Here is a 24,091-nt window from a genome sequence, read left to right as displayed (position 1 = left end):
CAATTAATGTGACCCTCATTTAGATGGTCACATTTCTCCTGTGTTGGCATTTTTGAGCCTCGTCGATGTTTGGTTAGTGGGAGCCTATGGGGACTTCTTCTGTGCTGTGACTTCCTACTTCTGTGGCCTGAAATATTTTTTTGTGGGTTTTTTTTCTCTTCGAGATAAAATGGGACAGTCCCATCATTTTCTTTTCGCTCATAAGAAAGTGTTCAGACAAGAGGACAAGAGACCAATTAAGGTGATGCTAAAGGATGATCCCTAATCAAGTTCTTTTTTAATTGAGCCTCAAGTTTACCAGTGAATTCTAACAATGAGGAGAGCATGGAAATGAAATGAGAAGAAACCAGCACTCCACTTCTATTTCAAGAAAAAAGCTGTCTCTTTTCCCCCCAAAGAAAGGGATTATACTAGAGCCATTTCATTGTGCTGTTGTATGTCTGTGACAAATAACAGCTTTGAATGATGAACAGTCCCCACAGTAGGAGACTGCTACAGAGAGGCTCTCGATAGCGGTATACTTAATAATTAGAAATATGAGCAGGACTTGACCTTCCAAGTTGGATGTATTATTCTTCACTTTACCTGTTCACTGTCTCAGTGGGTGCTGTCACAGAGACTGTGACTAAAAACCCTGATAAAGACTTCTCTGCCAAGTCCCATAAATAATCTGTTTGCCCAATGTGCCTGAGGTATACATGGCATATGGTTAGATCCATGTGGGAGTCTGGATGGGGTAAGTGGCTTTGAGTTTACAGAGAATTTGTACCTAGTTTGTAGGTACGGGACACACTCTAAATATGGCAGTCTGCCAGTGTCCTCCGGAAACAGCCTCCTGCTCCTTTGAGGGGAGGTTAACCTGGGTTATATAAGGTCCCTGATAATGAAGTCCTAGCTAATGACAGCTATTTTTAAAAAATTCTTACATCTGTAGTGAAATCATGCTTTCGGGAAAGAACACAAGATGGGACCTTCGAAAGCATGATTACTCAGTGTTTCTCAGATGACTCATGTCAGCCATTCTCGCCTGGCTTCGCCACCCGCTGTGAAGTCCAGCCTTCAATCCTCCAGGCTTAAGGTGTACAAGGGATATCGATAATCAACGGTAAAGAATGTGTGCAGAGCTCACTACTGCGTTCTAATTCCCAGAGGAGCCAACGGCAGCAGCACGCAAGGTGAGTATTTTCTCCTTTTCTTTTCTGATTTGAGGTCAATGCGTGTGAAATATTTTGTGTGAAAACACCAGGCACAGTACCTGCGTTCCAGTCGGTGCTCAATAGTTGGCAGTTTCCTTCTCCCTTCTCTTTCCGAAACTCGGCAGCTCGGCGGCAGTGATGTCAGTCGGCCTGGAGCATGCTGACGAGGGCCTGTGTCCCCTCTTGGGTATAAGTCATATTCATCCTCAGGTAATGTCCCTCCTTTAAGAATCTCATCTTGCACTGACCACCAGATAGTCCAACAGTCGACGTCCCGAGAAGTCATCGGCAAATGCAAACATTTGAGGTCGATGAGGCTAATCGTGGGGGTAAACACCAGGCCGGAGAGACGGGGCCCCTCGATAGGCTTGTGAAGAATAGCGATTAGGATGAGTGACTGTCACTGCATATGGGCCTGCTCTTTGAAGGTGAATTTTTTCACTTTGCAGTGCAGCTCTTCACCTACAGAGTGAAGCCAAGGGGGAACGCACTGGTACGGTGCCCGTGGTCCACAGCACAGCAGAGCGTGGGACCCCGCTCAGAGCCTTGTCCTTTTACTGTGGAGCGTGAGAACCAGTGGGCACTTAGTGCTGTTTTCAGCGAGCAGCACGCCTCTCTCCATTCTCCGCAACCTCCCTGCACCGCCCACGTCAGGGGCATCACATGAATGGAAGTGTCTCTTCTCAGCCATCTGGTGACTCATTCTTCCCGACCCCGTGCCTGAGCTGTGAGAGCTGCTCACGCCCGCCCGCTAAGTCAGCAGAAGAGGGCTGCCGCCGCCTGCGGCCTGCCAGACAACCGGCAGCCTCAGAGGCCTTCTCCGTTCCCTCGGAACGTGTGTGCAGTGGCTGGGTGAAAAAAAGGAAAAAGCCCACAGGGCAAACACGCAAATTAGTTAGTTAAGTAATATGTAAACTGGTGTGTGTATGTGTTGGAGATCCAGCCAAAATGATAGGGGCGCGTGAAGGACGCATGCTTATTTTTTACATTAAAATAGAGCTTCTAAAATGTACTGCATAAGGTTTGTATTGGTTTTCCAGGGAAGGCATAACTATTATTACAAACTGTGTTGTTCACAACGATGGGAGTTTCTTCTCTTACAGTTCTGGAGTCTAGAAGTGTGAAATCCAGGTGTGGGCAGGGTTGGTTCTTTCTGGAAGCTCCGAGGGGGAATTTGTGCCATGCTCTCTTAGTTTTTGGTGGTTACCAGCAATCCTTGAAGCATCACTCCAACCTCTGCCTCAGTTGTCACACGGTGCTCCCCTCCCTGTATCTGTTTCTTTGACCAACTTCCTCTTTTATGAAGACAGCAGTCACTGGGACAAAGGCCCACCCTAATCCAGGATGACCTCATCTTAACTTGATTAATCTGTAAACAAAGACCTGATTTCCAAATCAGGTCAGGTTCACAGGGTTTGGGTTTGAACCTATCTTTTGGCAGACACAGTTCAACTCATAGCAAGGGTCAGAGGCAGAGCAGTTAAAAAAAAAAGAGAGAGAGCTTTTTAAAAATGGAGTTATAATAATTGGATAAATGGAGCTAGAACAATTGGATATCCATATGTGAAAAAAAGAAAAAAAAGGGACTCAATTCAAACCTGCTAATCTACAAAAATAAACTCAAAAGGGATCATAAAACCTAAAACCATAAAACTCCAAAATAAAACATGGAAGAAGATCTTTGTGACCTTGGGTAGGCAAAGATTTCTTAGAGATGACACCAAAGCACAATCTGTAAGAGACGAAATCGATGAATTGGGTTTTATAAAAATCAAAAACTCTTGCCCTTCAAAAGACGTTGTTAAGAGAATGAAAAGACAAGTCACAGACTGGGAGAAAATCTTTGCAAAGCATGTACCTGATAAAGGACTTATATCTAGAAAATGTAAGGAAATCTCAAAATTCAACAATAATGAAACAAACTCACCGAAAATGGGCAAATAACATCTGGATACTCCACTAAAGAGGATATATGGATAGTAAAAAAGTGCTCGAAAAGATGTTCATCATTGTAAGTCACTAGGGTATCAGAAACTAGAACCACAATGAGATACTATAATACTCCTACTGTAATGATTAAAATGACAAAAACTGACCATGCCAAGGGATGGTGAGTGTGTGGAAGAAATGGGAACTCTCATACACTGCTTGTGGGAACATAATATGATAAAAAGACTTTGGAAAATAGTTTGCAGTTCAACATCACAAAATGTATACCCTCATGATTCCAGCCATTCCATCTCTATGCATTTACCTATGAGGAGAAAATATATATGTCCCTACAAAGACTCGTATGCAAATATTCTTAGCAGCTTAACTTGTAATGGACAAAAGCTGCCAACAATTGTAAATGTGCATCAGCATGTGACTTGCTATGGACTGAACTGTGTCTCCCCCAAATTTATATGTTGAAAGCCCTCATGCTTAATGTGACTATATTTGGAGTAAAGAGGTCATTAAGGTTAAATGAGGTCATAAGGGTGGGGCACTAATCTGATAGGATTACTGTCTATGAGTGTCTATGAGAAGAGACACCGGAGAGCTCACTTGCTCTCTCCACCATGTGAGGACACAGTGAGAAAGCAGCCATTGGCAAACTAGAAAGAGGGTCCTCATCAGAACCTAACCATGCTGGCACCCTGATCTTGTACTTCCAGCTTCCAGAGCTGTGAGAAAATTAATTTCTGTCGTTTAAGCCACCCAGTTCATGGTATTTTGTTTTGGCAGCCCGAGCAGACTGATAGATGCACAAATAAACAGGTTGTAATGTATCTATAAATAGAATATTGCTCAGCAACAAAAAGTAATAAACTATTGATACACACAGTGACCTGGATGAATCTTAAAAAATGCTGAGTGTAAGAACCCAGATCTTCCCCATGCCCACATAACACAGTACACACTGTGTGATTTCATTTATATAAAACTCTGGAAAATGCAAACTAATCCATAGAAAGCACAACAGTGGTTGACTGGAGTTGCGGGGGCGGGGGGAAGGCAGTTGTGGGAAGGATGTATTATGAAGGGGTGTGAGAAAACCTTTGGGGGTGACAGATATACTCACTATCTTGATTGTGGTCATGGCTTCATGGGTCTACATGTAAGTCAACACTTACTAAATTATGTACCTTAAATACTCTTATTGTATGTTAATTATAACTCAATAAAAATATATGCTTGTTGTATGTTGGCTATTTTGCTAGCTGTTTTCATGGAATATTCTCTTACTTCTGAAAGTACTGTGTGGTAGGGATACGATTGAATTTCAGAGAATACATGCATAGAACAAGAATGTAGTCTATTCGAGAGGAGGAGGAGTAGAAGGAAAGGGAATGGTGACTAGCATAAAAAATGATTCCTGGGATGTAGGGAGGAGGCAGGCGGAAGAAAGGGAAGGACAATGTGGCTGATCACATTTTCCAATAGTGGGCACATTATTTCTTCTTGAAATGTAGCCCTGACTCTCTTCCCGTTGAGAGGTGGAGTTTATGTTTCCCCATTTTCAACAGAGGGAGGCTTGTGACTACCATGGAAGTAACATTATGTGAGTTCTGGTCATAAAATATGGTTGAGTTTTCACCTTTTTTGGGGACATTCGCTCCTGGAACTCAGCACCTGTGATGTGGGGAAGCCCAGGGAGCCACGAGGAGGTCTTTTTGGCAGTCCCGTCAGGTCTGCATAGCCAGCACCAACCCCCAGACATATGGAAGAGGTGGGTGAGTCACCCCCAGCCTTTGGTCACCCCAGCTAAGGTCCTGACATCGTGGAGCAGACAGGAGGTGTCCCCGGTGGATCCTTCCTGAATTTCCACCCACAGAATCTGTGAGCATGATAAAGTCATTGTCTTTTTACACCATTAAGTTTGGAGTGTCTTTTTATGTAGCAATAGACACAAAAGAGGGATTAGGGAGGAAGGGGAAGACATGGAAATAATAAAAGCTAGCCTTTCTGAAAAGTTAGAAAAGATTCATAGGTAGTTTAAATGGCTTTTGAGGGTTGATACTCCCGAGAAGTGGTCTAAGGCTTTTTGGGATGGGAAGTAACCCTTGTCATCATGAGTACCAGAAAGGTGGCCATGAGAGCGAAATTACTGGAGTGGAAGAAACTCCCTCATCATCAGCCCCCTGACAATCCTTTCAAAATCAAAAGTGTGGCCAAACACATGGGGTAGGATTTGCAAGCTTCCTGTCTCGGGAATAAAGATTTCAGAAAAATTTTGTTTCGGATTAATGTTATGGTAAATTGCACATATTATAAATTAGTACTCATGGTTTTTGTACAACATGAATCACAAGAAAACAGATATGCCTCATTAGTGGATCATTTTAAAAGGAGGATTCCGTGATCTAATTTTGTCCATTCCCTATATCAGAACCTTGACCCTTAGAATCAAAGAAAAGCCTCCTAAATCCAGGTATTTATGCATAAAAATATTTGAAAGTTCTTTCGCTCTGTTACAGAGATGACAAATGGATTTGAGAATGAGTCCATCTGCAACAAGAGCTACTTGTAGGGTGTATCCCATGTTAATGTAGTCCCACCACTATGAAGGATATATAATGAATTCTGACACCAAGGTCCAGTTCTGCATCACTAGTGAACTAGTAACAACCTGTAATCAGTGTGCCTGTGCTGGTTTTGGCTTGTCTGAACTTTGTTTTCAGGATTTACAGATTTTTTTTATGTGTGTGAACCATTCCATCTTTGTCTTTGCCATCTGCCATGTTGGGATATTCTGCTTTTTTGTTTCAGAAAATTCATTGATCATTTTTATCTGCTTGTGTTTTTGTTCCAGAATAGTTTCAGACAGTCTCATTAATTGATTCCTACCGATGCTCCTGTTTCCCCCCAACATGTAAATTATAGGCTAGCTCCATTATCTGTTAACAAAACAATGGCTGAATAATTTTACAGCTCTCTTGCCTAAACTAATCACATTCTGCCTTCCGTCTGGTGGTGATGTTTTCTTTTCAGAGGGACCAGCATTTCTGGTAAACCGTTGCAGTGGAAAGGGAATTTTAAAACTCATTTGGAGGAAGGGTCTCTTTCAGCGTAGTAGAGTGTGAGCTGAAATGGATATCTTACTCTATGCTTCTCTCACACTTCCTGTATCACACCATTAAACATCCTCCCAGGGACCAGAAGCTCCAGGAGATTGTTTAATCACTTCATGCCCAGTATCATGGGTATTGAATTTGCAGGATGTGGGGCATGATAACCTCCTGTGGTTAGGATAACAGCTGTTCCTAGTTCTTAATACATGCAATACAAAGTGAGATAGTCGCAAAATTATCCTCAGGGCTAGTGACAGTAAGGAAAAATGTTATAGGGGTTAATTTGCTCACATTCAAATAACTGGTATGTTGTAGAGGCTGGTTTGGACTCAAGTTCATGCTTTCTTCCTTTCTTTGCTAAGTTTATTTATTTTTATATCACACCTTACTCTCATACAGAATTTGTGAGAGTTGCCTTCCATGGGAAGAAAGGGTTCGTCTACTTAAGTTTGATGATAAGAATTTGATTGGCTATTAGTGTACCATGTAGTAGGCCATAAGACAGATCCTTCTGGCTCCTGGACCCTCATCAGCCTTCTCACACACTTCTGCCAAACTGTCCTTTATACTGGGGAAAAAAAAAAAAAACCCCAAAACCCAACACACCATTTTATGGATGGAATGGGCCCCAGTGCAGGTAGGCTGATAATCTAATCTTCCTGCGTGTGAGAGAGACTGGCCATACAACAGAGGTTCTCAAAGTGTGATCCCTGGACCAGTGGCATCAGCACCACCTAGATACTTGTTAGAAATGCAAATTGCCCCAGATTAACTGAATTGGAAACTCCAGGGGCAGTCGGACCCAACAAGCTATTATTTAACAAATGTTCCAGGAGATTCTGACACCCATTAAAATTTGAGAATCATTTTTATAAACAAGACCCACAGAAAACTATTTTGTTCACAACCAATTGTGAGGCAAGGAAAGATGAGTAAGATATGGTCCCAGTCTTCTGTGAACTCATCCAGTGTTGGTGAGCTGTACAGATTTGGTATATACATATTTGTACACGTTTGTACATATTTGATTTGCCAATAGAACAGAGATAAAAGTAGCATAGTGGCCTGTCTTCTTGGTGGCTATGTGGAAAACCCTCTCACAAAATGAAAAATATGGGGGCAATTCACCCTTATATCACTGACATTATCAAACCATCCTTTACTCTTGTCAGAGATGGGGGTATGAGGCTGTTCATGGAAAGCTTAACAGTTGGAACCATAACGTTCATGTGTTCAGTGACTGAAAAAGAAAGCAGTCGTGCTTCTCTGCCTTTGCCTTACGAATCAGCTCCAGACACAGCAACCTGAGGCCAGGTTAAGATCACAAGGCCATCTTTATGCTCTTTGTGCTCTGCAATTAAACAAATGTGCAATAGACTTTCCCTTCTATTTAACTTTTATTAAAAGAAGTGCTAGGGTACTGAGATGCACTACATCATATTTATTACCAAAATTATTAACAAATATACAAAACTTATACATGTAATTTTCTTACATCCATTTATTCTCTATAATGCTGATTTTTGTTCAAGTAGGTTATCTACAGTATGTAAACATCCCTTGGATTGACCTCACACAGATTAGGAAAGCCCTCTAACCCATGCTTTTATCAGATACTTCTTTTTATTTGGCTTTCATTTGTAGCATCTAATCTTCACATTTGGCACATGGAAGAGACATCTACAGTGCAAAAGAGGCAGATTTTCTGGTTTCGATCTGAACAATTTTGCAGGGGCACAGTTAAAAAGCCGAGAGAACAGAGCACTCTAACTTGATGGAGTTGGATTCCTTGTAATGCCAACAACTCTTGGTTCAGCCATTAAACTTGAGCACAAAGTCAATGCCTCTTCCTTCTCCCATCCCCCACCCACCCGTCATGCAAGACCGAGTCGCCCTAACCTTGTCTCAAAAAGGTTAAAAGAAATCCCATCCATCCCAAGACAAGTAGGTTAATTTCACCGAGTAACAATTTTTCAGTGTACTCTTGTGTGGGTTGATTTGTGCGGTTTGATGAGCCAGCAAAACTCTTAAGTGGAGAATAATAAGATTTAAAAAAAAAAAAAGGAGGAAAAAAAAACGGATATGAAAATCAAACTTCCCTTCAGTTGCCACCTATGTATGTTAAGACCAGAAAGTCTTCGGTGGTGGCAAAGTGACAAAGTGACAAAGGCCTTGGCGAATGGGAGAGAAAAGCCAAGCTCACCATAACTTAACCTTGGACTCCAAGCCCTTGAATACAGTGTCACAAAAATTAAAAAGAAAAAAGGAAAGAAACGTAATTGGAGTTTCTGCCCCTCCTCTTCCTGCGTTTCCTTTTGATTACTTAACTTAATGTAACCAAGTAAAGCTGATCCAGAGAGAGCTCTCTTCGTCGCTCACCCCCTACTCGCTCTCCTGCACAGTATTGCTCGTGTGGTTGGCCGCACCTTCGGCGAGCGTCCGCCGAGAACGTCTGGGTTTGGACGCGCGCCTGCCTCCCGGCTTCCGTCACCACAGGGACGCGGGCCCCTCCGACGCCCCGTAGAGCTCCGCCAGCTTCCGGAAGCGGGGCCCCCAGTCCGTCAAGAAGTCGAAGCTTTGCTCCGAGTCCGACGTGGCCGACTGCAGGGAACTCAGCGACCCGGCCACGGAGCCGTCTCCCTCGAACATGTACGTCTGGAGGGAGTCGAAGGGCGGGGCCCACAGGTCCATGTCCGCCTCGTAGAGCTTGGCCAGCACGTAGCTGTGGACCGTGCTGTTCACGGCGCACGTCTGAGGCACGTAGCGGGAGAGGCTCTCAATCTCGGGCAGCATGTCCTGCCGCGTCTTGGGGGCGCCTCCCCCCTGCGCCTCCCGGGGGTTCCACATGGCCGCGATGTCAAAGGCCTCGGTGTCCTCTTCGCCGCCGCCCTCGTCATCGTAGCGGACGATGTTCTCATGGATGTTCTCCTCGTCATCAATGATGTACGGCTGTTTCCGGTGCCTCCTCATGGACAGAATGAGCAGCACCAGCACTGCCGGGAACAAAGAGGACAGGATCTTTACCCAAGAGACCTGGACGTGTGTGCCATGATTTGAAGTAGCCATGATTAACCACAGATACGGGAAGAGTTCTTGGAGTGCTGAGCTCAGAGACAGCATTTGGATATTTTAAACCCCAGGCTCTACCTCGTTCTCACTCACTCTGCAAGGTCAGATTGAAAATTTGTAGGCAAACGAAGCCCTGTATTTTTTCCAGGTGGTTCAGTTAGAGGTTACATATGAAGTTTCTTTGCATCAGCTTGCTGCTTTGAAATTGTGTGGGTGTGTGTGTACACTGAGCCACCCCAAAATTAAATCCCATTAAGCAGAAAGCACTACGGCCTGCTGTGGAGTCTATGCTGAGGATCAGACAATGTCCTCTGACCATATAAGGATGAGTATATATTTCTGATAACGTGGAAATCTTACTATGTAGGTGGAATCCTGCTTTTTTACATAGTATCTTAGTAGGATTCTACTCTGTAAATGTAATCACATATTAATATATATGCATAGAGACATATAGGCTAAGTATGAATCAGTCTTAGTCTTTTTATGCCTCTTTCAAAAAATAAGAGATTGTAAGTGATCACTCTTTTCCAATAAACTCCGATTCCTCAGAAAGCCTTCTGTTAGGTGGTTGTGACTCTGGATCCAGTGATGTTCGTGGAAGGGAGGGAATGAGCAGTGACATTTTATATAATTCATCACGTTATCAAAGCAGCTCCACACTGTTAGATGTGCCCTTGCAGGTTTGGATAAAACTTTATCCCAACAAATGTATTTTTTTTTTTTTTTCCAGGATGTGTTCACTGGGGTTTAAAGGAGAGATAGAGATAATCTCATTGAACTGTTTATCTCCTGTGACTGAAAATGTTTTCCAGGAAGTGTGTTGAGGTTTTAGCTGTAGAACTGCTATTGATTTTTTTTTTTTCTGTTGTGCTTTGTTACAGCTGGTGAATGGTAACAACTTGACGACACTGCAAAATAAAACTGCAGTTTACCAAGGGGGAGAAAAATGGAGTTCAGTCATATGCCTAGTAAAATTATGAACTGACTTAAAAAATTTACCGTAATGATTTAAAAAATTTGGATATAGAATGTGCTTTTTGTAAATTGCAGTTCATGATGTTAATACCTAATAATTCCCCAAATAGCTTCGGTGACAAAATGCACGCACAGGAAACAATTATATACTATTTAGTATATTTTCTCTGTGTGCCAAAATACGACTCGTGGACTACCCAATGGTGAGATTTCAGAAAAGTGTACTAATAGGGCTCTAAGGAAGTGGGGGCTTAAACTGGGTGTGGGAGGCTGGGTTGTGATCTGGGTGGATGCAGGCTGGATAAATGGGATTCTAAATGAACATGCTGTCTGTGGGGCTCAGTAACAGTTACTAAACTCAAATATTTTTTAGACACTATGGAAAGCAACAGAGAAACAACATTGAATATGACATGATTTTCGGGTTATAAACTTGTAATCTAAGGAGATTATAGACCCTGATGATTAATACAAGTCAGGCAGTGATAAGGGCTATCATAGGCTTGTAAGTGTTGCAAAGAGAATACAGAGGCAGGGCTGGGCAGTTCTTCCAAGGGGCTGGAAAACCTTCACACAGATGATATTGGAATGGTAGGGGTGGTATTTAAGAAAATGCTAGGAAGCAAAATTAGGAAAGTCTTTGGATACCTGCCAGAAAGACTTCTGATGATAGAGAATTAGGCAGTTTATAGAATTGGTCCATCTTACATTTATCTTATAAATATCTTACATATATCTTATTTTTTTGATACTCTGATTTAAAGAACAGGTGTTGGATAATGCCCTGAAAATCAGATTCTGGGAAACATGGTGCTATTCAACTGAAAGGCTTCCCTGACAGAAGAGGATGAGTTCTAGGGATGTTTGTTCTTTAGCTATTAGAGGCACAGTGCGTAGGGCCTATGAGATTTTCTAGGAACTAGATATATACTAGAGACATGGAAAAAAACCTTTAAAGTCGAGATTAGTATGTTTATTTAATTGTCCACAAAATGTAGTATTTTGTTGGCAAAGCCACTACAATTCAATCTTACTCAGTTTTATGAATTATATTTTATTTAGGATGTACATTCTTAGAAATAAGAGTGCTTAAAATTATGAACATTTTATATAAAGTTGCATATAAAGCTCTGCCCAGTTTAGCTCCTGAAAACTATCTATTCCGTACAATTCAAAAGCTAAGACAAGATGGGTTTGGGAGGCACAATATAAATCGCCCCTTGCACACCATTTCTAGCTTGAGAGCCTCTCTGTGCCAGTCTTTTTAAATCAGTCTTTCTGTAATGATGGCTTTTTCTACTCTTTGTGGGCAAGGGTGAACTTATAATGCAGACATTTTCCAAAGACAGAAGTAGGAACAGCCAGGTTGGAAATTCTCCTAGGAGCAAGTTTCTTCAAAGGCTTCTTGTAGCTTATTCTGTTCTGCGCTCAAGGACTCCCAGTGCCATCTTATGGACACTCAGGGAATTGCAGGAGGGTGTTTGTCAATGCAGACTGGGACCAGAAACTGTAACAATTCTCTGATCCAGGGATCTGAGGATTTAGAAAAGTTACTTATTTATATTACTTCCCTCTTCATATAGCACTGAACTAAAACAACCAAATCAAATCACATGTGGTATTTGTAAATGTTTTTTGAGAAGCATATTCCACAGACCTACCTAGAAATTCAATTAAATGCTGACATTTCGCAGTCGGGACCTTCTGTCTTTGGTCTGACTCAGTCTCTTGGTGCAGAGGTAAACCTGGGGTCAAGGGGTTATATGGATATCTGCATGCCTATTCTAATTTGAATCCCCAGGGCTGTGTTCTTTTCCCTCATAGAATGGTAGGATTTCTCGCATATTGAGTGATACTTACTGTCTAAGTCTGCTTTTTTCTAAACAAAATATGTGTGCAATGAATTAATTCAATCAGAAGAGTTGGGATATATGTACAGATATTTTTGTGGTTTCAGAGTTAGTTGAGGTGTTTTATTGTTTGTTTTTGAGTGTTGAGTTCAAAAACAGTTGCTCAAATGGCCTTATGTGCAAGGGAGATGGGTGGCTGTCTTGCTGTATGATTTGAGCAGAAGAATAAAGGATCGTCTCCCTCACTAGTGCTCTCTCACTAGCCTGTCGTCTCATCGTCAGTGGCACACCAGCCCTGTGTAGTCACTGCTCCTCGTTAGATGGTCACAGTGCCTCAGAGGGGTGCTAACGCCCCCAAATAGCTTATTCTCCCAGTTAGCCACGGGGTTCACTCTGTCACTTCTCTCAGGTCTTTGCTCCAAGGTCTCCTTATCAGGGAGGCCTTCCCTGACCACCTTGTTTAAAATGGCATCTACCCTTGTCTCCTGTCCCTTCAGGATACCCTGTCCTTCTCTGTAGCACCTACCACCTCCAGAATTTGGGGGATGAACTAGGACAAGAGCCTTACCACTCGAATACAGGGATGCACAGTGTAGGGTCTGCTGCATTTCACTTCTGGCTCTGCCTCTGACGTTTGGCCTTGGGCCTGTCACTCTCTCTTTGTGATTTAGCTACTACTTACCTGAAATGAAGGTGTTAGAAGAGGTGTTTATCATATCCGGCCCAAAATTGTCATGTTGATTCTGTGGTGTCAAAATGAACTCGCTTAGCTCTGAAGTAAGCTTTGTGAAGGCTGGGATGTGTCTGCTTTATTAATCCCAGCACCTAGAATGGTACCCTGGCCCATAGTAGATGCTTGACAAATATATTTGCTTTGGTCTGGTCAAAGAGGCCATGAGTTCCTCGAAGGAAGGGACTATCTTCAGTTTCTTTATTCTTTCCCAGCCTTACTCTGCCACCTTTTTAATAAGCGTGGCATAGAAAACCGGTTCCGAACACCTGTGTTAGAATGGTAGCTAAGTAAGTACTTGCAGGACCCCACAGAAGAGAAAGGAGCCGCTCGCTCACCTAAGAGGACAAAGATGCAGGCCAGGATGGCGATGAGGGCACCCCGGCTCAAACTGACAGGGAGCATGTAGGCCTCGGGGCTGCAGGACAGGACGTGGCCGTCGTCGTCACAGCTGCACACCTGGATGGTCAGCGTGCCTGTGCTGCTCAGCACCGGCTGCCCGCTGTCTGCTATCAGGATAGGCAGGTAGAAGACGCTCTGCTCCTGTTGCCGGAAGCCGGACCTCCTGGTGAGAATCCGGGCAGTGTTATCTGAAGAAGACAGGGATTCCAGGGTTGAAAAAAGGGAGAGGAAAAGTGGGAGGGAAGAAGAAAATGGAAGAACCAACAAGTGCATTAATTTCTTGGATTGAGGAAAGCAAGAGGGCAGGGCTGGGATGTGGGAAGGCTGGAGGGGGAGCGTCAAACAGTCCCTGGAGGTGGGTTAGTTATGGCCCCACCTCTGGTTTGTCTGGATCAGCATTTGAATTCAGAAACCACGGATTTGTGTTCGCTTCCAGGCAAAACCCTGAGGCCTAAGACAGAAACCCTTTCTGAGAGTCTGTCTTACCCTTTGTGACATGAAGTGCCCAGGGCGAACCGTTAGACTTCAGATCTAACTGAAATGTTCCCGTGAAAGCTTGATAGGAATGAACAATCACTGGCCACTTGTGGGCCCTGTTTGTTCCCGCTCAGCAGCTTTCCAAGGCCCTGGAGCTGCTTTGTGCCTCCAGAAAAAGAATGCTGAGGAGCCCGCTTGGCTGTGGCAGGTTGCTTATTTTTGCCACGTTGACTGGAATTCATGTCTTTCGCTATTTTCTTTTATGCCTCTGAAATGCAGTCACCGACTCCTCCTGTGCTTTCTGAAGAACCTGCTCATTTAGCAGAAGCTTATTTGAAATCCCCTAATCACGTGATACACCTGTTATTTCCCCCTACTTGTGGTCTAAGGTGACACAGTTAATAAGAACTTGGTGAAAAGTCATTCCTGATCAGCAATACTAGTTTTTTTTCCCCTCTAGTTTTAAAGGGGAGTAGCAGAATTATTTGATGCGTTTCCACAAAGGTGGGGTGTATGTGTGTATTTATTTTTATATTTGCCTAATGTAATGTTCTGGGATCTTCTATTTTTTTAATCTGTGTTTTCAAATTTCTTCGAGTGGGGGCGCCTGGGTGGCACAGCGGTTCAGCGTCTGCCTTCGGCTCAGGGCGTGATCCCGGCGTTATGGGATCGAGCCCCACGTCAGGCTCTTTGGCTATGAGCCTGCTTCTTCCTCTCCCACTCCCCCTGCTTGTGTTCCCTCTCTCACTGGCTGTCTCTATCTCTGTCGAATAAATAAATAAATAAATAAAATCTTTTAAAAAAATTACTTCAAATTTCTTAGAGTGGGTTTGAATTATAAGTCATATATTTTTTGCAAAGTTCAGATCATTTTCAGTAGAGGAAAAGGTTAAGAGATGTGATAGGACATGGAAGCAGTGACTCTCAAAGCTAGCATCAACATGGAAGCTCCTTTGAATGTGTTTTACATTTCACAAGGAAGAGTCTAGAACTTCACAAAAACTTCTGAGAGCCTAACCAAACTAAACATTATTAATTATCAGTATTTCTGGTTCTCCTTCCTTTTCTTGGGCATAATAAAGGATTATAATTTTCTACCTTCTTAAATTTTGGCATGTCTATATGATTTGCTTTTGATAATGAAAAATGAGCAAAAGCGATTTGTGTCACTTCCGGGCAGAAGCATGTAATAATAGCTGGTATGTGTTTCTCTGTGTTCTGTTGCCTTGGTGTGATACCATACAAGAACGTTTAAGATGGAGAGCCACGCAGCTTGGGACACTGAGCTACATGGACAGTTGTCCTTGTTGCTCAGACCCACAATTGGTTTTATGTGAGCAAGAAATGAATTTTAGTTGTGTTCAGCCACTGGAATTTTGGAGTTATTTGTTCCGCAGCATAGGGTAGCCTATTCTGATGAATACATTATCCCTTCATTAGCTTTTCCACTTCCTCCTTGCCCTGACTTTTCACAGTAGCAGTGATTAATTTTCACATTTGATGAGATAGCGATAATCTGACCCTTCTACAGGGGGTGAGTTAAGGTCTAGAGAAATGATATAATCTGTTGAAAGTTACTAACTTAGTAGCAGAGCTGAGGTTTGAGCTCTGATCTCTCTGACTCCAAGTATACATTTCTTACATTTTGCTGTGTAACTGCTTATTTGGTGTAGTAATAGTAACGCTTGAAAATTACCCAGCCAATGGAAATCCTTTCTTGCTTTGGTACAGGCCCTTTTCCTCTTGTATTTGCTTCTCTGTGGAGGAAGATAGCAACTGGTTGCCAACCTGAGGATTATATTAATATTTCTACCTACTGTACAACCCATCTGTTTTTCTGTTTTTCCAGATTTAGTAGCTAAGTACTATTAATTCTGTTTGACAGTGTTAATTTTGTTTTTCCGGAAACCAAGTTTATCTCAAACAGAAATCTGTTTTATTTTTATTTTTCCGTTTAATCAAGGCCATGTTGTAAGACTTTTAGAATGCTTGACCAGAGTTGAATTTCGTAAAAGTATTACATCATCATTTAATCAAGTACTGTACATGATGTTTCTTGATCTTAGAATTATTTAAGGTTAAAGAAAAAGAAAAAGACCAGAGCACTGCCTTGCTGGATTTAGTCTTAGAAGGGTTCTGGCCACTTGCAGAGTAGCCACTTGCAGAGTTTTTGTTGAATATGATGAGTCAGGCTTTAGTAACCCATTTGGAAACAATATTAGTTTCCAAGGTGACGCAAAGCCTTTTTCCTTCTTTCTTTGTTTCCTTTTTTTTCCCATCTTCCGGTCCCAGCCTTAATGCTTACTCACTTTCAGATTGTGGGCCATTTGTTTTCTTTCCTTATCTATCAAATGAGACAGTGAGAATCAGAGGGATTAGTGACTTCCTTGTAACCTTAGAGGGTTATTATAAATATCAAATAAAGCAAAGTATGGGAAAATGTATTTGAAACTGCAAAATGCTATATACACACAATCTTTTTAATAATGTTTTGGGGATAAAAAAGAAAAAGTAAGAAAGGCTTTCCTTGAGATAGTGCCTTGTTTTGTTCATAAAAGGATATCATGATTTGGGCATGGAAGTTGGGGTCCTGACAGTAGATCACCAAATCAGATGTTGGTCAATTTTTTAATGAGCCTCAGTAGAAAATACTCATGGGATAAACTGTCATGAGGAGATAAAGAGTTCATTCTTTCTATTTAAAATGTGCTGACTTTTGTTTTGGAAAACCTTCCAAGAAATGAGTCATTTCTTTTTATAGTCATCATGTTCCAGTGGCCCATCTTTTTAAAGCATTGGCTCTATGAATTGGTGTCCAAAATCATTTAATAAATTTGCAACATTTTGCTGTATATTGTTTCTGTGTTGGTTCTGACAAATATTGGAGTGAAGGAATAGAATGCCGCTTCACTGAAAAGTTGAAGAAACAGTATAATGTATTATTCCCCCCCCACGCCCCGTTTCCACTGTAAAACCAGCCCTGAGGGGTCTGAAACCACTTTTTGTAGGAAGGATTTCCCTATGAAGCAGACGAATGAATAGTTCAAAATTTGACCCAATAAAAAGTTCGGGATGTTTAATTGTAGTACTTCTGTTGTTATGATTTATATTATATATTACCCTCCCTTCTAGAATTATCATAGTGATTTTACGATAACATGTAGGTTAAAGGAAAGACTTGGAGGAATGTTTTCCATTTAAAAGAAAACAGGTTTAATAGTCTCAAATGTTAATGGCAGAATATCACATGGGGTGGAATTAATACTTTAAAGTTTCAAATAATTGATGTTTGAGACTAGGACCAGGCAGGCCTAATCATGACTTTTTGTTACCCTTTGTTTAGATTGTTACACAGTGGCAATTAGTATTTTAGAATTGGAATAAGAATGAGGCTAGTAAAGCCCAGAGAAGTGATGACCTCTTTCCCCAAGGTCAGACAGCAAGTAGCAGAGTTAGTAACAGAAGGGGTTCCCTTGATAGATTTAAATGATTTTTTCTGATCTTTCTTTGAAAATCATTTGACAAGAGAACAGAAGTCTTTCCTTTCCCCATCTGTGCCCAGTGAAGAGTGTGCTAGGTCTGTACATTTCTTAGCCGATCAGAATGCTTACTGCAAAAAGAGGGGTCTAGAATTCCATTCCAGCTAAGTTGTAGTGGGGAGTGGTTTCTGGAATAGGGAACCGCACCTGGCTCTGTCTTTTTAAAGTCATTCTAAAGTGATAAAGTTATTTCAGTGCCAAAACTACACTCTGTGATCCTGTGTTTGTCCTTTGTCATTTTAGCCTTTCTTTCCCTTTTATTCTGGGAGCTTTTCACTGTTATCCCCTTCGATGCTTGCTCAGAAATGTTCCCTCAGGTTTTTCTCTTTATCTAGTTCAATTTCTATCGTTTTTCTGAGATTATTCCTACAGTTATAGAGCATACAGACATGGCTGTTATCTGGGGGAATGAAGGAGGGCTTTTGCCTGCGTGCCTGGCACACTGTCTCACGCAGAGCCAACTCTAAAACATTTGTGAACTGATTAACTGAAAGTTTCAGAATCAGCAGAGGACATTCTTTGTCTTTCATCTGTTAAAACACAGCTTTTAAAGACATTACAAATTAGCATTAATGTCTTCACTGCTACTAAAGGGCAGGTGACCTTTGACATTGTTTGCATGGTCTAGTAACCGAAAGTCTCCAGCCCAGTCTATAGAAAAGCATTGACAGTCGCCTATCCACCTGATTACCTTGGTTGTCCCTGACGGTGAAGTTGGGGTTGTTAGCAGCCTCTGGAGCCAAGCTGTAGTAGAAGTGCTGACCACTGTGTGGGTCATCTGGGTCCACTGCGCTCACTGTCTGGATCAGCTGTGGGAGTGACATGAAATCATGTGAATCAGAGTTGAAAGAAAAATCTGCAGGGTCTGGTGGGATCCTAAACCCTGAAATCCAGTAGTGGATTGTTTTCCCTGATGAGCAGGACATCCTGAAACTTAGTGGAAAGTACCGTGCCATCACACAACTCAGGACTGAATTTTGGTTTTCATTGTCGGGCCTGAATACATTCACAGGCACATGGTGAATGTTACTTGAATACCTCAGGGGTTAAGCCTCAACATAAAAGTTCTCACACCAAAACTAGTCATTTTTAAGCAATCTAACTAGAAGATTGGCTAAAAAAACCTGTGGGTTGCCACAAGGTCCTGCTGGTCTCCCAGTTTTTCATTCTCCCACCTCACCTACTTAACCTTATCATTTGGGTTAATATTTCAGGGTCAATTTGCTATCTTTGAGAAGCCTCTATTTAAAAATGACTAATACCTAGAAGAGAAATAGACACATCAACATCTACTGCGTCAGGTTAATGAACTCAGATGGGAGGGGTTGGGTCACAGGGCTGTTGCTTTTTGTTGGCTGGAAGGGGAGCTAGGAAAGGTGTAGAGCCCAAGACCTACAGTGGGATGTATGGAACAGACTAGAGTCAGAAGCAGAACTTGGGGTTGAAGAGAACAAAAGAAGGGATGGCTTTCTCTTGAGCTCTTTGGCCCAAACTTTGCCTTTTCCACAGTGCTTTTCAAAGTAGTAGTTTGCCATGAGAGTTATGAAGGCCATGATAAAAAAACAACAACAAAAAAACTGCTCCTCACTCAGCAGGGAGCCCAATGCAGGGCTCAATCCCAGGACTCTATGATCATGACCAGAGCCGAAGGCAGGCACTTAACTGACTGAGCCACCCAGGCACCCTGACAAAACATATTTCTTGATGAATGTTATAAATAGGTGATTATGTATAATGAGGCAAACATAGTTGGGGAAGTCATTTCAGAATATCTGACCTGTGAAATTATATACGTAGTGGTGAGATGGGGGCTTGAGGCATAGGACTGGTCGGTTACATGGCTTTTAAAGAATGAGTGACTGAAGACACTGCCTCGCTGGGTTAGTTTCTGGGGTCTGAGTTTTTTTGATGGCAAATTTGGTTGCAACAGTTGGGAACACAATGGGCTACTCTCCTGCTCTCCACTCTCCTGGCAGGTCAGATTTCATTCTCAGTCCCACTTGCCGTGCAATATTCTGCTCAGCCAGTTTCATTCTGCTTTTAGCCATCGCCAAATATGCCATCTGATTTCTTTATGGGCCTCCTTGGCTGCTTGCTAGGAGGAAAGCACGTACCCCGACTTGGCAGACACACAGCTGACAACAGTACCTGACACGTCTAACACAAGGACACCTGATGTGTTATAAACCACACATGCCTACTGAGCTGTGTGCTTTTGAAAATCTTTAAAACATAGCCCAGAGCCAAAATCAAGGGGTAGGATTTTTAGTATCAAGTGGGCTAAAGATGATAAATGTGACAGACTTGTGGCGCATGACCTGAACTTCAAGTCACAAATAAGCTGTGCTTCAAAGGGCTGCCTGATAGGCCATTACAAGGTATATTCAAAGGGGTGCCTGGGGGGCTCAGTCCGTTAAGCATCTGACTCAATCTTGGAGTCTTGGGATTGCTCCCCATGTTGGGCTCTGCTGGAAGTGCAGAGTCTTCATATCCCTTCCCCTCCCCCAAAGCTCCCCCCCCCCAACCAGTGCCTGCTCTTGCTCTGTTTCTCTCAAATGAATGAATACAATCTAAAGAAAAAAAAAAAAGATGTATTTAGAAATGTAGAAATGAGAGATGTGTGTGTGTGTGCTCCAAAAACGAGAGAGGTAGTTAGGGGTGCCTGGGTGGCTCAGTTGGTTGAGTGTCTGACTCTTGGTTCAGCTCAGGTCATGATCATGGGGTCGTGAGATTGAGCCCTGTGTTAGGCTCTGTGCTTAGTAGGGAGTCACCTTGAGATTCTCTCTCAGCTTACCCTCACCCTTTCCTCCCACTCACACATGCTGGCTACACGCTCTTTCTAAATAATAAATAAATAAATTCTTCAAAAAAAAAAAAATAAACCAAAGAAAACCCCAAGATAGGTAGTTAAGGTGGTGTTGGCCTGGCAGAATGCAACTTCTATTCTTTTTTTTTTTTTATTAAAGATTTTATTTATTTATTTGACAGAGACCAGCCAACGAGAGAGGGAACACAAGCAGGGGGAGTGGGAGAGGAAGAAGCAGGCTCCTAGTGGAGAAGCCTGATGTGGGGTTCGATCCCAGAACGCTGGGATCACGCCCTGAGCTGAAGGCAGACGCTTAACGACTGCGCCACCCAGGTGCCCCGCAACTTCTATTCTGAAGACCTTTAAGAAAGTAAGTGCTTCATTTTCTGGGACAGAGGAGCTTTAATTAATGTGCTGCTCATCACCTTCTTCATAATGTAGATTAATAATTAGCTTCATCGTATGTATTTGTCATAAGGTCTTATAAAACAAAGTTTTACGTCATAATTTAATATATATGAAATTGTTATAATATAAATCAAAAATTATTAAAATAAAGGTCCAAACCCCCTTACTCAAAACTCAACTACCATAGCACAAAAACTATTGCTGTTTTTGCATCCTGCCCCCTACATGTCTTAGTTCACATGTAGGCATAATTTTATATAACTGCAAGCATGTACATGTAGTTTTTAAACCTCCTTTCTTTCCTTATAATAACACAGATAATTTCTTCACCATAAAGTCAGCATTATAACTTTTATTAGCTACATAATGTTTCAGATCTTCCTAGAAATTCAATAGATGTGGAAGTAGAATTATTCCAGGCTTGCTGAAAAAAATTTTTAGGAGTGCTATAGACCATTGCACTGAGTTTCAAGAATCAATGGATGAGAGAATTTAGATGAGAATCGTTATAGGACATTTTTCCCCCCCTGTGGCAGATGTGAATCATTTCTTCTTTTGACTGAGTTAGAAAGGTGAAGATGTGTTGACTTAATCTTTGGTGAGTACAGGATGTTAATATAAGTTTTGGTTGTATAACTAGTCTCTGTGCAGCAAGATGTCATGTTCCAGGTGAGTAAGAGAAATGAAAGCAAAATCTGCCTGAATTACCAAAGCATGAATCCTTGCCTTATAGATATGCACTTCACAGACTCATAACTTTCATATTAAAACTATCCTGATCTATTTGCCTTACTACCAGAATCCACTTTGGGGGAAGAATATACTTTGGGGGAAGAAATTAGGACTGATAGGGGATCTGTTGGGTCACAGGCAGAGAAGAAAGTATCTTACCAAAGCAGGAGCAGAAAACAGGACATGGCCTATGCTCTGAGGTATGAAAGGATGGGTACAGGGTGGGCAGCAGCCCAAAATATGCCACTCCAAGCAGAGTTCTGGATGTTTCTCAGTTATACCACTTGGAATTTGATCAACCAGATTATTCATTTACATTTAAAAGCATACTTTAAAAAATATACAAATATGTCTTTGCAGATTATAGAACTGTGGTTCTTTCAAATTATTAGAAATTTGTTTCTTCAGATTCCTTCTGTCTTAAAATTGACCTGACATGAGCAGCATTATTAAAATGGTGTTTTAATTGAGGGAGGAGAGTGTAGGTATTCAAGGTAACAAAGCATTCTGAGAATAGGGCAGGCAGTCCCTAAATAAGTTACCTATTGTCGGAAGTTAAGAAAGGGAGGTGGGAAGATACAAAAAATAAAGCTTCCCTACTGCAGGTATTTTCAGGTATTAGCACTAAAGTGAGGAAAAAAGAAGAGTTTCCTGATCTTCACGGTCCCTCGCTCATAGGACCCAGAGCACATATTACTGCGGTTGGTACTATGTCGTTCAGTTACAGGACGGGTAGATAACTTCAGGCCAGCCTGTGAATCAAGCTACCATCAACGCATTGTTGAGATCATAAAATGTAATGGGGGCTCCATATGGTTGTCCTAACAAACTGTTGCAACATGATGAATGGAAGTTGGGGACCCTTTTGTGAACTGTTAGCTTCTGGAGTCTAAATTTTTTTGGTGGCAGATTTGGTTATCTGTAGCAGTCATTTCTGTACGTTGGAGGTGAACCAGTGTGCACTCCTCACAAACTGCCTTACCTGCCCTGCTTTGGCATTTTCACACACAAAAGCTTCATAGAATCGGGGGAATTCTGGAGCATTGTCATTCACATCTAAGACTTTGATTGTGATGGAAACACTTCCAACCTGGGAAGGATTGTCTAAAGAGAACACAGAGAAAACCAAAATTGAGGGTTAGGTAGTACCAGACAGCAGCTCTTTGATGGAATAGGTATTTATCTTCTTAGACTGTTTTTTTTAAAGGAATGGATAAAGAACTTGGAAATGGCAAGAGAAGCATAAGATGCATGTGCTGCCTAATACGAGTGAGGTCAAAGCACAAGGCATGTGGTTACACCGAGGTGTGTGAGAGAGCGTGTGATGTCAGGAGGATGAGGAGAAGAGTATAACTCTGAGGGCGGACAGGTATCACAAAATGCAGCTTAAAAAGAGGGTTTGGATCTTTCACTGGGCTCAGGATTCAGGTTCTGAAATTAAAGACAGGTCAGTTCTGTATTCTGGGCTTGAAAACAGCCCATTTCTAACTGGATGCATACTGCGTGGCATTGCTTGGCTTTATTCCTGTAGAATAATCAGTTCTCTGAATTATATTTCAGAAGGTTTCAAGTTCTTCACGGGGACACAGATAACACTGCACATTTATTTCTGCTTAGGAACTAAGGGGATATTATAGGATCAAACACACACCAAATCTGTGTCTTTGGCTGAGGCAGGAGAAGTTACACATAGTCACCCTTGGGGAAATGTGTCTTTTGGTCTGTCTTTTGCTTGGCATTGCCACACAAGAACAATTTCACAGTGCCCCTCCTGTCCTTTTTTATTTTGATCACATTCCAAGAAGATAAAATAGAAATTATAAGACACAGATTATTCTTAGTATGTAATTTTATAAAATCTCAGAATGCCTTATTCTTCTGATTTATTTTTTCTTTTCTTTCCCAAAAATATCTGTGCTCTCCTATGTTATCCCCTTAAATATTTCTATTGCCTGGTTACCAAAAGTGCTGACATATTTAATTTTTTTTCCATTATAACTGTGGTACTAGTTTATAGAAGGAATAATGAAAATCCCCCCAAAATGTCAGGATTCATATGATCTCCAATCCTACTACCAGAGATATCCATTATATAATATATGTAATACTACATGTGTCCAAAAATATGGAGACACACACACACACACATACTGCAATAAAGCAAAATTTGAAAGTTGAATTTAGAACTTTTAGGGCAGTATTATCCTGTGTCATTGAAAAATACTTTGAAAACATGTATATTAATAACTGCTTGATATTTTCATTTTATTGTACGGTTGTACCACAGTTTACTTAGGCAGACCCCTATTATAGGGACTTTTAGGTAATTTCCATTTTTTCCCCTATGTTAAAATAACACTGCAGTAGACATTTGGTACATAGATCTTCGTTGATATCTATGATTATTTCCTCAGGATAGTTATTAGAAGTAGAACTCTTGAGAAAGAGAGTATGAATAGTTTGGAGAATCTTATTACAAAAGCTTAATCTCCCAGTTGCCCCCCTCCCCCCGAATGACTGGACATAGCTGCCAGTACTTTAGGGTCTGCATTTCCCTGAACCTTTACCATCACTAAGTGTTAGGGAAAAAAATTGAATGTAGTAGTAAGTAATCTAATTTTTGTGAAGTTTATAATATGTTAATCTAGTTTTTAGTAGTTTTTCACTCTTTTTTAAGTTTATGTTCCTAAATCTGCTTTTTAGTGTAAGATGTCTCAAATTCTTGTATCCATGTTTGTGTGTATGTATGTGTGTGGTAAGGGTGATATGTTATAAATGCTTTCTTTCATCCAGTAATAATATCTTATACTGAAGGGGTTCAGGACAGCCCCCCACCCCGCCATGTGCCAT

The 24,091-nt window shown here is 41.6% G+C and overlaps 1 protein-coding gene across 5 annotated transcripts in view; it reads right to left on the bottom strand.

The window, feature by feature from the left end:
- Positions 1 to 7,647: 7,647 nt before the first annotated feature.
- CDH20 (cadherin 20) overlaps positions 7,648 to 24,091 on the bottom strand; it is a 215,768-nt gene continuing 199,324 nt past the window's right edge. The window contains exons 9-12 of one of the 5 annotated variants that reach the window (XM_034642847.1): positions 22,224 to 22,345; positions 17,987 to 18,104; positions 13,216 to 13,467; positions 7,648 to 9,243 (exon numbers count right to left, since the gene is read on the bottom strand). In XM_034642847.1, coding sequence (XP_034498738.1) covers positions 8,738 to 9,243; positions 13,216 to 13,467; positions 17,987 to 18,104; positions 22,224 to 22,345 — 998 coding nt within the window. In that variant the 3' untranslated portion in view covers positions 7,648 to 8,737. Of the gene's footprint in view, positions 9,244 to 10,140; positions 10,231 to 11,262; positions 11,831 to 12,871; positions 12,891 to 13,215; positions 13,468 to 17,986; positions 18,105 to 22,223; positions 22,346 to 24,091 lie in introns of those variants that run through there. The other 4 variants (XM_034642846.1, XM_034642849.1, XM_034642848.1 and 1 more) reach the window with 4 other exon arrangements.

This window comes from Ailuropoda melanoleuca, chromosome 14, assembly GCF_002007445.2.
Source record: "Ailuropoda melanoleuca isolate Jingjing chromosome 14, ASM200744v2, whole genome shotgun sequence".
Classification (NCBI taxonomy): Eukaryota; Metazoa; Chordata; class Mammalia; order Carnivora; family Ursidae; genus Ailuropoda; species Ailuropoda melanoleuca.
The sequence above is the reverse complement of the archived record's forward strand: the minus strand, read 5'-3'. Positions and strand labels throughout refer to the sequence as shown.